The 14,601-nt window shown below is 34.4% G+C and overlaps 1 protein-coding gene across 3 annotated transcripts; it reads left to right on the top strand.

Moving 5' to 3' along the window:
• The first annotated feature begins 7,438 nt into the window (after window positions 1-7,438).
• LOC131152880 (peroxisomal membrane protein PMP22-like) lies at window positions 7,439-13,382 on the top strand. 3 transcript variants are annotated; one of them, XM_058104816.1, is made up of 8 exons: window positions 7,439-7,584; window positions 7,694-7,867; window positions 8,121-8,219; window positions 11,756-11,857; window positions 12,114-12,189; window positions 12,778-12,848; window positions 12,945-13,030; window positions 13,152-13,382. In XM_058104816.1, the coding sequence occupies exons 2-8, from the start codon at window positions 7,796-7,798 to the stop codon at window positions 13,201-13,203; spliced, it is 558 nt and encodes a 185-aa protein (XP_057960799.1). In that variant the 5' UTR covers window positions 7,439-7,584; window positions 7,694-7,795; the 3' UTR covers window positions 13,204-13,382. The 3 variants fall into 3 exon arrangements, with proteins under 3 accessions (XP_057960799.1, XP_057960798.1, XP_057960797.1); XM_058104815.1 differs by having other exon boundaries at window positions 7,541-7,867; XM_058104814.1 differs by having other exon boundaries at window positions 7,560-7,867; window positions 12,945-13,382.
• The last annotated feature ends 1,219 nt before the right edge of the window (window positions 13,383-14,601 follow it).

The raw sequence follows: 14,601 nt of genomic DNA, 5'->3' as shown, positions 1-14,601 counted from the left end.
ATTCTCAATTGGTATCATGAATTTTAAATAGATATCATGACTTCAATTTTAAATCGGTATCATAAAATCAACTATTGATATCTTGAGTAATGTCAAAGAAGGAAAAAGTTGTTAAGTAAGTTATGGTTGTTATAACACACTACACATGCTTTATTGAAAAATAAATTAAGTGTGTACATACGTTGATATGTATGTTTGATGATATGCTCAACATGTGATTTTACTTGAACTTAATCATTTTTTTTTCTCTTTTTGATCGATGTCAAAAGGGGGAGAAGTTTTAAAGCAAAAATTGAGCATAGTATTGCAAATTGCAAAAACTGAGTATGAAAATAATATATATATCAAAATAAGAAGTATTTGATAGTGATGAGCATGATTATAAAAGAGTTTTTGAAATTAATATTGATCTTGCAAATATTATTAAGTTGATGTTTATTGAAAGGGAGAGTCTTTTTAAAGCTCACTCTATTTTTTGTTTTTTATTTGTCATCATCAAAAAGGGGGAGATTGTTGGCCTTATAAGGTTTAACATCTTATTTTGATACTAACAAACAAGTAGAACTTAACATGTTTTGTTTAAGTGATGTATTTTCAGAACTCAATGATGAATGCAAGGTTAAAGAATTTATGAAAGCTTATATTTCAAAGAAGGATGATTTATATCAAGTTTGAAGCATGGATTCAAAAATGGATTTAAAGATAAAGCTTGAAGATCATGAGAGAATAAGGATTAAAGAGAACTTTATGAAAGCTCAAAGAAAGATGAAGTAAGCATAAAGACCTCAAGGAATTCAAGAATTGGAAATTTGAAGGAGTTTATAGGAAATTTCATATAAGTACTTCAAATAATTTCAATATGGATACATGAAACTCTTAGGTTAATGTCTTGGACCTAGATACCTTTGAACATACTTGGAAAATATTTTTATAAGGTCAAACACTGTTTCAAAAAGGTTAGAATCATTTTTGGAATGAAAAGCACCAAAAAGAGGATTTTCAAAATGCTGTTAATTTTTTTACATCTGCATTGAAGTGTATTTTTCTCTATAAAAAACTATTTATTTTAAAAAGTGTTTAACATAAAAGTTGTAGAATTTTATCTTAGCTTTCATTTTGCATTAAGATAATCAAATTCGGAGTTATACAGAAAACGCTATTACCAAAAAACAGAAGGGTGCTCGAAGCTGACAGCAGCATGTGTGCATGCCAATAGACTGCCTGAACAAGACAGGCGCCTGGGTGGTTGTGGCAGGTGACTGGCTTAGTTATGGAAGGCGACTGCTAGGCTACTGCCCCTGCTATTTCTTTAAAAATAACATGGCAGTCGACTGGAGGATTGGGCAGGCGACTGCCACAAGACTGTTTTGATTTTTCTCATAATGGTCAAATCTTTAAATGGGGTTGTTTGTGGCTCAAAATTTATGGAAACTTGGGGGATATTTCAACACACTTGGGGACCAAGTTACTTACCTTTTAAATTCTATAAATAAGCCTCAAAGATCATTGAATCAAACAACCAAGAATTAAATTCAGTAACTCTCTCAAATTGCTCTCAAATTCTCAAGGCTCTCTCTTGCCCTCAACTTGCACGAAGCTTACTGAGTTCTTGTTGATTTTACTCACCAATCTTGTGCTACAAATTCTCAATGTTTCATTCATTGAAAGAATTAAATTGGTGATATACTTCCTTGAGTTTCAATTTGAATATTCATATTATTATTTACTTTGAAGTATATAGTTCTGAATTGTTGTACTAATAAGCTCTTTTAGGAGCAAATTCTTTGTACACAAATATTTGATTTGTATCTTTTAGATTGAAGATTCCAAGGGTTGTTTGGATCGTTAGCTAAGTAAGGAGATATTGCTTAGAGAGGCCGGCTCTAGCCTATGTAAAGAGTGACCGGACGAGGGGATATCGTTTGGAGAAGGCGGGCTCCAGCCTTAACCAAGGAGTGTTGTAAAGGTTTGTTCCACCAGTCAACGGAACAGGTTGAGTGAATCCTTTGGTGGTTTTGCCAAAGGCGAGGACGTAGGCTGTGTTGAAGCCGAACCTCTTAAAAATCCCCGTCTCACTCTCTCTTTCCCTATTCTTTATTTTCAGTTCATATACAACTGGTGGATGTTTTAAATATCTAAATTATACATACTACGTATATTTGGAAATCAAGTAAACTTAAAGTCCAATTTTGATTTGGGCTGCGGAAACCATACGGGAGTACGTTACTTGGTTAACAGCCCAAGGATAAATTAACTGAGAGTTTAGTTGAGTTTTGAATATTGAGAAGAGTGTGAATGTGTTGTTGAAAAACATATTGAAGAAGCAAATCTATATCAGCAAAGTATAAATTATAATTCAACTACAGGGCTTACAATTTCATATCCAGGGCTGACAACAAAAGATATATTGTGATTGAATGGTATAGAGTTTGAGATTGATTGGACAGTGTTTGTATTCCAAAAGTGCTAAATCTTGAATTTTACATCAATCTTATTGTGCTAAAGTAAATTTATATTTGGCAATCAAATTAGGTGTATTGGTTTGGAAATTGTGATTAATTGTTTGATTGTTTCTACTTTCAAAGTGTGGTTGAAGATTGAATGTTTGATTTTGTTTAATTGATTGGTTGTTTAATTGTGTTACTAATTGAATAAAAGAACTAAGTTCTTAATTGATTAAAGAATTAAACAAACAAGTCAAGAATTGGTTAAAAGAAATAAAAGAAGTTTAAGGTAACTTAAAAAGAATTAAAATAAATTTTTAAAATCCAATTCACTCCCCCTCTGGGGAAGTTATTCCTAATTTAAGCACCGCCCTCTGATTCTCCAGTAATCTTACCGCAATCCACCATCTTTCAGCCTCCCCTGTCAGTTTATAAGTGGCATATAAGACCCTCTACTCTTCACTGCACTGCAGCACCACCAAAACTTTCTCTATTTCCTGTATCCTGTTTTTGGTGATTGCAGGATCAATTCCTCCTGAAAATGCCGGAGGATTCATCTTGGTGAACTTCTCTATCGTGCGCCCATGGACTGCAGACGAGCCTCCCTATTCTTTGGAGCTCCATGCAATCTCAGCCATGACCTGCTAAGCTACATTGCATAATACCTGGATCACCTCTGCCTGCACCCAAAGGTCTAGCTCTATCATTGCCACTTGCATGAGCACTACTACCACCAGGGTCCATCTTGAAAAGACAAGAATATGGCTTAGAAACCCTGTCCTTATAATTTATGTATTTAACCCAAAACTCATATTATCCCTCTATCTTGACATCTCTATTTTAATTCAAGATTTAGTCCTACACTTGAAAAACACAACCCAATAATAGTTTACTATGACTTTCTTGAAATCTTCACCCCAGGAAAGGCACAAAAACCATCACAAAAATCCTGCCTCTAAACTACAGAACAAAACCTCAATTCCTTTTCTTATACTCTGGTATTGTTTCCGCTGCACTCTAAAGTTTACAAAACCTAACAACCTAAGCTCTGATACCAAACTGTAATGACCTGCCTATTTTACCATATATATATTTGTTCCATAATACATACTCATAGTAACTCTAACACCTACTAAATTGAAGTAATCATGATCAACCTGGACCCATGGGTACCAGGGATAAACCTATCATTAAACTCTGATACCTAAATAGTAGGAAACGTAATTTACAAACATGTCATCAAACCAACCACAATACTAGAGTACTACTAAATCTGTTATATATACAAACATCCACCAAAAGACCAAAAAGTAACCTAGGGTCACTTCCGAAAAATAAATCTAACCCTAACTCAACAAATCACCCCTCTAACAGGGTAGCTCGGTCAGACTTACTGTCGTGGAGCTCTATCTATTCCTCTACCTGGTTTTCCTGAAATGTTTGAAATGTTGGGGTAAGAAACCTCTCAGTAAGGGAAATAAACTAACATCAGTGTGTGATATCTTGAGTATTTTCGTGTTCTACATATAAATAGTATAATAAACATATTTGGTAAAAATCCATCTGTAGCAAAACTGAGTAAAACATGATTTGTCATATCATAATAAGGCATACTAGATTTCTGTACATGAGAATCATCTTCTATAACTGTACAATACTAAAATAACGCCCAGGATGGATAGTTAGCTGATATCATGTCTTACCCCCACATGATTAAGTTGTGCAACCTGAAGGTGGGAGCTAGCAATGGCTGACCGACCATGCTTGATCAATCATAAGTCTGTAAGTATGATGGGCCTGCCCCTCGTGGTCTCGGACTGCCAAAGGAACAACTCCACTCTACACTGAAGCCACATCGACTTCCATCTCCCACACTAGTGGTTGTGTGGTAGCCCTATCATAATTTTGAACATATAGTTACGGTATCGCGCTCCTGAAAATTGAACTAAATCATACCATTCGGGTTCTGATAACATATAGTATGTTTCATATACTGAATATAACTGTTTCATATTTCATAATAATATCTGACATGATAATATTTGATGAATTTTGTCTTATCATACATGATTATGGCATCTGCGCCAACATGAATCATGGCATCTGCGCCAGCATAACATAACATGAATCACGGCATCTGTGCCAGCATAACAGAACATGAATCACGGCATCTACGCCGGCATATCATAATATACTGAACATGATTTCTCTGTACTATTAAACATTATATTCATAAAATCATGGTTCCTGTATTATTTTATAATTGTTAGAAAACTATCATATCATGTTTGATTTGGGAAAAACATATTATTCTAATATACATAATTATATGGAAATCTAAACTCATGCCACACAAAAATGGGTAACATTTTGAATGTGAAATCTGTTCCAAAATCATAATTTATGATAAAACACGTTTAAATCATATCCTTGTTCATAACAGTATTTCCCAAACATAATTCTATAATGTACATATTTTCCTGAATTTAATGCTGTAGAATAATAATTAATTTCATGAAAAATTTTGACTTAATTTATCCCCTTACCTGGTTTATTGAAAAGCACACAAATTAACCTATCCTGCACCCGTGGTGTTCCCAACTTAATACCTTGAAATTTATATTTCCCCCAATAAAACTTTAGTATAAACTCATCTAAGACCTTTCTTCAGTCTAAAAATATCAAATACCTTAATAAATATTAAAATAATTAACTTACCCAAATTTTGGGATGGTGCTCAAGTTGGCCTAACCAACAAATCACTCCAACAGATTTGTAGAGAATTTTTCCAGGAGTAACGTGGTGCCTTCCGATTGTTGAACCGGCGAAGAACGGAGCCAAAATCGAAGAGACAAGGTGAGAGAGACGTAGGAGAGAGAGAGAGAGAGAGAGAGAGAGAGAGAGAGAGAGAGAGAGAGAGGGAAGGTTTTCCTGAAATTCTAATGTTGAAAATCCGGAGTAGGTATATTTATAGAATTTAGACTCGTCGACGAGACACATCACCTCTTCAACGAGCCCTTGTAGATATTTCGTCGACGAATACTTACTCCTCGTCAACGAGTTTTAGGCCCTGGAAAAATAGTCTCTCAGTAAGTTCTCGTCAACGAGGCACGAGTTCCCGTTGACGAGCCGAAGGCCTTGCTTGTCAACAAGCAATTCTTTACTCGTCGACGAGACCCTGCTGAAATCCCTTTCAAAAATTCCTTTTCTCTCATTTATTTTATTATTTAATTACTATAATTTTTTGAGTCTCTACATAACTTTTCAAGTCTCTACATAACTTTTCGACCTCTAGAAACCCTTCTACTTTGCCGTCTCTACCCGAATCCTCTGCCCTTTTTCCTTTTAATCTGTGTGCTATTGCCTATGTCTCACCTTATATGCTTCTCTCACTTGCCTCAGCTTGTACCACTGTTCCCCAATGTAGACCCCCAATGCCAACCTTCCCCTCACTTCAAATTTAAATCTTTCAACTTTCTTCTACCTTCACTTCTTTCCGGTAGTTAGTTCTTCTCAAATTTTCTCCCTAATTTTTCTCGAGTGAGTAATTCTTTTTTTTCCTCTCCATATCTCTTCTGAAACTCACTATTTATAGGTCTAGGGGAACAATTCAATTAATTTTGATATGATCAATTATAATTTAATTGATCAATTTAATTTAAGTTGAATTGATCCATTTATGTTTACCTTAAAATCTGATTTCACTTATATGTTTAATTGTACAATTTTTCACATGTGTAATTGTCATTTTCCTTTTGTGCGTGTAGATTTAAAGATGAAAAAACTAGCCCATTGAATTTTTTGTCTCATTTTTTTCCTTTTCTATTTTTTTTTTTCATTTTCAATGTATCCAATTTTTTTTTATTTTTTTTATTTTCCATGTATTTCGTTTTTTTCCCTTTTATCCTATATTTTCTCATTTTATTATATTAATGAATATTTACACAATTATGCTTAAATTTAAAAATTGTACCGAGAAAGACCCAAATAGGCACTAAAATTATACATTAAAAAATAATCTGCTATATAAGTTACAGACAAAATGAGGTATCTACACTACTCATTTATGATTAGGCTTATGAAAATAAATTTTTTTTCACAAAATAATCCATCATTTTTGGGTTTATTGGTTTTGTAATGAGAAAAAAATCATAATTTCTAAATTTAAGGTTTTTAATTATTTGGCACAACATAAAAGCCTTTTCTTAAAGGTATATACTCAAAAGCCATTTAAAAAACTCAAGAGAAAAAAAAAAGCAATTTTATAATTGTTGAAGTAAATCCTTCCACTTATTTTTTCTCTTCTCTAAATCAACAATAAAATATGCGTAAGAATTTTAAGTAGGAAATTCACTTGGGATCATATAGCCAATGTACATTTAAGACAATGCTAAATGAGGCCATGCTTGTAGTAAACTTGTCTTATTTATGAAGAGAGTGAGTCTATAGTTTCTCAGTTAAATCTTTTTTCTCTCTCAATAACTGAGCAACTCATTTAGTTTTGTACACTAGTGCACTAGTGTGACTTGCCTTTTTCCCTTTAATAGTCAATTTCACTTTTCGACACTCACTTGAATTACAAGACATTATTATATAGAATCCAATATCCTTATACTAGAGTAAGGGTCCCTTTACCCATTAAGAAAGAAGGACGATTCCCTCTTTACTCAAGTTACATATAAGCCTATGAATATTGGTTGCTTATTAGGACTTTGTTTGATCAACTATTTACACAACTTTAACATTCTCGTATAAACAATTTTTACTTTTTTTAATATGTTACGAATAAAGTTCTAACCATCTTATATAACTTTTTGTAAACATTTTAAAAGTATTTGAAAGCATTTTTTTTAATTTCACCAAACTCACTTTTAACATACTTTGGTGAGACTAAAGAAACTCATAGGCAATACATTTGTCTTCTTCTGTTTTTTATTTTTATTTTTTTATATTTTTTAATGCATTTATTGCGAGTGCCAAAGGCACCCCAAAATACAGAGAATGGAAGGGGGCATAAATGCATACAAGTCAAGTCACCAAAAAAGATATTTCATGTATTCAATATCGAATCCATGACGCATAATAGAAGACGCGACGTGGGGAAAAGACCAATTGAATCCATCTTCTTCTTGTGTTGTCAGTGAGTCATTGACATCCCAAACTACAATTTTTAATAAATACAATTCTATAGTGAAAAATAAGCTTGGTAGGATTTATGAATTGCTTATAAATTTGTTTGTTCCCCCAAGTATTGGGGAAGCTCAGGTAGAGAGAAAGAGAGGGGAGTGAAGGAAGTGGCCGTCTCTCTAGGGGTTCCTCCCAAGTTTCAGTGACATTCAACCAAAGAAATCATGGGTTCGGTAGCAAAGAAGGGATTGCAGCAGTACATGTTACAGCTTCAGCGTCATCCCCTGAGAACCAAGGTCCTTTCTTTCTCTCTCTCTATTTCTCTGAAAGGGTTGAATTTAGATATGCTGGCTTTGCTTTATTTGGTGTCTTTGTTCAAATCTGCGAACTGGGTCGTGTAATTTTCGATGCATTCTTTCATTTGATCCTCCACTATATATATATATATATATATATATATATATATATATTTGAAAATCACTTTTTCTTTTCTTTTTGATTTTAGGGTTTTTTTTAATTATAAATATCTTATTATGGGGTTTCTTACAGGCGATCACGGCGGCTGTGTTGTCGGGGATCAGTGACTCTGTGGCTCAGAAGCTTTCTGGTATACAGAAACTTCAAATTAGACGGCTTCTTCTCAAAATGGTTGACTGAGGCTCTTTTTTATCTTAAACGCTCCAATCTCTTTTTTTTTTCTTTTTGTTTCTTGGTCTGCCAATTTTCAAAATAACTTAGATATTGAATTTGATTCTTCTTTTGTTTTCTAAAACTGATGATTTCATATGCCCTGCACAAAATTGTTGATAAGCAGCCCCTATATTGAAATGTTTGAAAGGCATAATCTTTCTATATTGGTTCATGATGATGTTGTTCTATCATGAAACTAACATGGTAAGCTTCCTAATTATAGAATTATGAGTAGCAATCTCCTTTTCTTCTTTTGATTCCTTTGGTTGGGAGTTTTAACTACTTCAGAAAAATTATATGACATGGAGTGAACATGTATGTTATTGTCAACGACAAACTCTAGCAAGAAAAAAAGAAAAAAGAAAAAGAAAAGGCCTCTTAGAGATCTGTTGCGCTCAATGCATTTAAATTCATGCATTAAAGCAGCCTGCATAATTAATGTCCCTATGGAAATCCTTTTGGAGGCAGACACACGATGACTGAATGCATTCAACCAAAGATTAGTTTCATGCTTGCAGCACTGCACGTGGCGGAAATGAGGTAGAAGTCGTCTACCTTGAAACATAAATGTTTTGAACCTGCTGAAAGAGTTGAGAAAATTAATGAAATGGTTGAACCGTGATGATATGTTTTCTGTACAATGAGAAATTTGTGGATTAAAGTACAAAATAGCCTAGGTATACCTAGGCTACAGCATCCGTCTTTGGTGTGTGCATCTGTCAAGCTCAAGCTTGCTCACTATCTTATTTAACTTTTATTTGTGTCAAGTCTGTTTTATCATACCTCAGTGAATGTTTGTGATTACAACATTTCTTAAAAGGTTTTGTTATTCCTTGTTGCTAAAATTTGTTTTGGAAGTGTTTTTCTTAGTGTGTAAAATCCTTAACCTTAGTTTTGCCCATACTTGGCTTTGAGTTGTCATGCATTTGAATCTGAAACTTGAGCTTGGCCGCAGCCTCCTCAATTTGGTGCCTAGTTTACACATGACCTTGAGTTCCAAATAAGCAGTTTGGCACACAGCAGTCATGTATTTAGACCAATTAAAATTCACGAAAATTATCAACATGGTAGACTTTTCAATAAGCTTGAAGTCTTGATTGACCAAGAGCAGTCAAAGAAGTCATTCTAAATTAAATTCATAACAAAAAAATTATAAAATTCTGAACAAATGATTTTCTTTAAGTTTGTTGTGTTTCCCCTTAAAATGAAGCTTAACTTATTGTATTTTTAGCTTTATTCTGAACAAAACATTTTTTCTTTTTAAGTAATCATTAGTATTGAGTTTCTCAAGGATGAAAATTCCAATAAAATGCCTAGATCTTTGAAGGAACTTTAGCTTTCCATAGTAGAGAATAAAGGGCAAAGGGGCTCACATTAGGGCCATGGCTCAAATGAGAAAAGAAAGATTTGCATGAGAAATCCCTAGAAGAATTAAGACTGCAAACATGTTTCGACACAGAAAGAAAATCAAGAACAATAGTCAAAGAAGCAAACCTCATTAGTTTTTCTTTTATTGAGATTCCCCTCAAAATGAAAATCCCAAGAAGCTACCTTCTTAGGTAAATGAAAAAGAGGAGGGGAATCAATAGCCATGGGCATATTCCTTGTCAAATTATCCTCCCAAAAATGGATTCTCTCTCCCCATTTTCCACTTTGTAACGAACATTAGTAAAGAAGTTTGAATGACTCGAGGAAGTAATATTAACTCCTACAATAGCTTACCACCCATTTTATAGAAGACCAAATTTACTATGAATTACCTTGTCCCAATGAAAGTTAGATTGTGAAGGAAAATGTCATAACCACTTTCCCACTGAGGAAATGTTTTTAGACACCAAATTACCTAGACCCAGCCTTACCTCACTTTTAGACCTGCTCACATTATAATACCAAATTATCTCTCTCCTGCTCACCAACAGCTGACCACAAAAAATATTACGAGGGGATAGAAGGAAGCATATATAAGAGTAATATGATCCTTTCCCTGCAACCTGCTAACCAAGAAAAAGAGCTTCTGTAATGCCTAGTCCTACAATACCACTTTAGAAAAGTTAATTTTAACCGTGACACCTTCTCAAAAACTCGTAGGATGGTTAGCAAATCAAAGAAATTGCTCCTATTCTTTGAAAGAGAACATTATCATCAGCAAACTAAATATGGGAAATGGGCAAATCCTCATTGCCCACCTTAATCCTTCAACTAAAGTTTCTTTCAATCCCTCTATTAATCATCACACTTGAGGCATTTACCACAATAGTAGAACAAGGGGGTAGGGTATCACCCTACCTAAACCCCCTTGAAGCTCAAAACCAAGACTTAGCCTCTCTGTTAACTAAGACAGAAAACACCACACAGTAGAGATACCTATGAATCTACTTCCTCCATCTTCCTCCAAAACTTTTTCTCTTCTTAACTCTGTCCAAGAAATCCCATCTTATCCCATCATAGGTTTTCTTAAACTCTAATTTCAAAATCAAGCTCCTCTCTTTCTTCTAACTGTGTCCTCAAGTACCCCATTTGCTACCAATGCAGCATTTAAGATCTTTCACTAACAAAAGCTCTTTAATTATGGGAGATAGTATCCACCAAGACTGTTGCTAATCTCAGGTGAGGCTTAAGTTAAAATCTTATACACACTTGTAACCAAACTAATTGGCCTAAATAGAAGTTCTTTCAGGGACCATCATAGTAAATGTGGAACTGAGACTCCTACCAACCACCCCATTGTCAAAGAACTCATGAAATCTTTATTGTTCTTTTTCCCTGTTTTCTTTCATCTTGGAGGATTTCTTATCCTCCTTATAATTCCTTTCTTATAGATTATTTTTCCATCAGACAAAGTTTGCTATCCTTTCATTATAATTATGGATTTGCTCTTACCTTTTTTGGTGGGTGGTGGGTGTGGTCTTCAGATGAGATACTTATTGAACTCACATTATTCTCTGAACTCTTTTGTTCACGAACCTTGGGTTTCAGTTTCAGAATGAGGGGAAAAAAAAAGGGAGGGGAGGGGACTACATGGCACAGCAAGGCTTGACCAGGACCAAGATCAGGAGAGGAGTTAGGATTATATCATGGGAGCCATGTGTATCATATGAATCAAGCAGACCAGGGAAAAAAGTTGCAAACCCATATGGAAACTGTAGGATTTAGGGAGAGAAGAAATTATGCTTATTTTTGGTACAGGACCTCCCCTACCCCTTAGGAAATTAATGTCCTGGAATCACTAGTCACAGCCATAACTTTAGTTGTCCTTAGTTGAAAAATTGCATTCCATGTCATTCATGTGAATTGAAAAACTAAAACTGTACATGGCATTGCACAGAAGCTGAATGTGTATTAGTATCCCTTTGTTCGTGGCATGTTTCCTCTCCTCAAAACTAGGGATGGTTGAATTGTGGAACTCATTGCCAGATGTATACACAGTCAATCTTCATGCATCTTTCTTTGGTGACAATTGCTTTTTGAAATTCATCCTACTGTTGTCTGTACAGCTTTTTGGGTTTGCTTATCTTGGACCATTTGGCCATTTCCTGCATATACTACTGGATAAACTTTTCAAGGGGAAGAAGGATACAAAAACAGTAGCCAAGAAGGTAATCTATCTCCATTATGCTCTTTTTAGTGGCCTAGAAAATGGAAAGAAAGAAAAGAAAATTTGAAAGCTCTGTGGCCGCCGTTGCTGTTCTGTGTGGCAATTGGATACATATATTGGAAAATTGCATTCCATTCCTCCATCTTCATACAAGCCAAATGTTTGGTTAATCCAGTTTGATTCCTAGATTAAGATCTCAAAGAGTTTATTGTTTGAAGGGACAAGTTATATTAAGATGCTTGATCTTAACATTTCAGGTCATGCTGGAACAGTTGACGTCTTCCCCTTGGAACAACTTACTTTTTATGATCTATTATGGGTTGATTGTGGAGGGTAAGTCCAAATAAATTGCTTAATTTTGTGTGTAAAACTTTGCATGTGCAGAGCTAGTTGCTACAATGGAATTGAATAAATTAGCATCCTGGTCAGTATTCTAACCCAGTCCCTCTATAATTATTGCTCAATGAAGTTTCTTAATGTGAAAATCGAATGCCGATTGCTTGTGACAAATTATTGACATTAGATAGTCTCCCAGTCAAATGATCTTCCTTCAAATCTTCTCCCTGCATATGCTTTACATATAGAGCCTCACAAGCACAACTCTGGGGAAGCTTTTGTGCTGCATTTGGGAGCATGAATTTTGGACCTTGGATTTGAATTTGGGTGGAATTGGAAAAATTTTAGTACAATTTAATATTGTATCTTATCCAAATCCAATACAAATCCAATTCTAAGACCTCTCCAAGCATAGGGTTAACAAATTTCAGTGTCGAGCAACCTCAAAGAAATGCATGAATGAATGACTTGGATAAATAATCAGAATTGCATAACCAAATTCTATAGAATAATAGATTAATGAAGTTGCATGGTCCACAACTAGACAATAAGATTTTCATCTCATTATAATGTTATGAAGTGCAGGTAGACCATGGATCCATGTTAAAAGTAAAATCAGAAAGGATTATCCTTCGGTTCAGTTTACAGCGTGGACGGTATTGCATCCTTATTTTTCCTCCCATTCGAGTTATTGTGACATTAAATTTTCAACGGGAACATGATTGCACTATTTCCTGACCACTGTAATGCAGTTTTGGCCAGTGGTTGGGTGGGTGAACCACCAGTATGTACCACTGCAGATGCGTGTCATCTTCCACAGCATCATTGCTTGTTGCTGGTACATAGATTATCAGTTTTTAACTCTCTATCCTAGCTCAGTGCATCTATTCCGCCCTTGATTTTTTATGCTTTTATTCACTCACATGGAAGTTGATTTCCATTTTGGTCATTATTTTTAGGGGAATATTTCTGAACCTACAAGCAAGATCTATAGCATTGACAAAAGGTTAATCAAAAGAGTGAAAGGTAATTTTCAAGCAGGTCTGTTTCACGAATGATTCAATGTACTTGCACAATGTTAAAAGTGGCTGCTTCTCTTTTGGCAGTCATAAACCAGGGGTACAACCCAACTTCTCTTTCATGTATGATGAATCCCATTGAATAAAATTGAGTTCTATTAGTTATTTTCACTTGTATTTTGCTCATTTCTGGTTCTATGATTTCGACTTGTTCCACCATCTGACCATCCTCATGTAGAGCATCCTAATGACATAAACCCATTCCCACCTGCTTTATATGGTTTGAGAATAGGAGCTGGAGCTGCTGAAGAAACACTTAACCAAAGTGTTATAACTACACTTTGTTTGGAACAGCTTTCAAGCAATTCAAAATTGCTCTGGCTGGGATTGAGAAAGCCTGGATGTGGATTCGTATGGATTTAGACAAACTTCGAATACCCAAGTTAAGGTTCCAAGCTCGAGCCCCATGTTTTCAAGAACAGGCTCAAACTCTATAGCAGAAAATCAATGATTATGGGATTCTACAGCATTCAATATTTAAATAGCAGAAATTTCAATGAATCTTGGGGGTGAAAGACGCTATGGAATAACTCAGGATTTCTGAGACAGAATGACAGATAATATTCATGGTGGGGCTAGAGCATAAACGAGCCAAGCAGTGGATTAAGGCACAACCACATCTATTTATAAAAGTAGAGAATGAGGTTTATTGAATAATTCAACGTTTTCTATTTAAAAGGGCATTCAATCAAGCTTTTTCACTTCAAAAGAACTGATGGATAGGCCAGTCGATGCATAGGTGGGTTTAGTTTGGGCATTTATCTGTTCAGACTTGGCTCAAATAATAATGGTTTAAATTCAAACTCAGCCCATTAGTTTTGAAGGATTTTGAACTTGTTTTGAGCAATTTAATATTTAGGGTATGGTGGGCCGATAATTTGAATAATATATATGTATCTATATAGCTTAATTAAGAAGTAAATCATAAGCTAGATTGTGTTTGAAAGCACAAATTTTAGGTTTTGAACTTGTATTTGTGTAGACTTGCAAGATACTCAAAATAATTTTATTACAAACTCAAACGAATCCAATTCTAATATTCAAATTTCACATGGTAAGAAATAAAAGCCTACTATCAATAATTTGAAATTAAAACGTCAACTATATATATGTATACATATATTTTATCAAGTATATTTATTTTAAAACATTATTAATATGTCTATTACACATTATAGCGGTTAATAAATATAGAATATATTGTTGAAATAAGGAATATATAGTTGGTGTGGGTCAAATTTAAGCTAAGCAAGACTAACTTAAGTTCAATTAATCGTATTCAAGCTTGGGTTAATTTTTTTTTTTTTTTTTTCTAAAATCATAATTTTCA

The sequence above is a fragment of the Malania oleifera genome, chromosome 4 (assembly GCF_029873635.1).
Source record: "Malania oleifera isolate guangnan ecotype guangnan chromosome 4, ASM2987363v1, whole genome shotgun sequence".
NCBI classification, from domain to species: domain Eukaryota; kingdom Viridiplantae; phylum Streptophyta; class Magnoliopsida; order Santalales; family Ximeniaceae; genus Malania; species Malania oleifera.
Note: the sequence above shows the minus strand (reverse complement) of the source record. Positions and strands in the feature narration are given on the sequence as shown.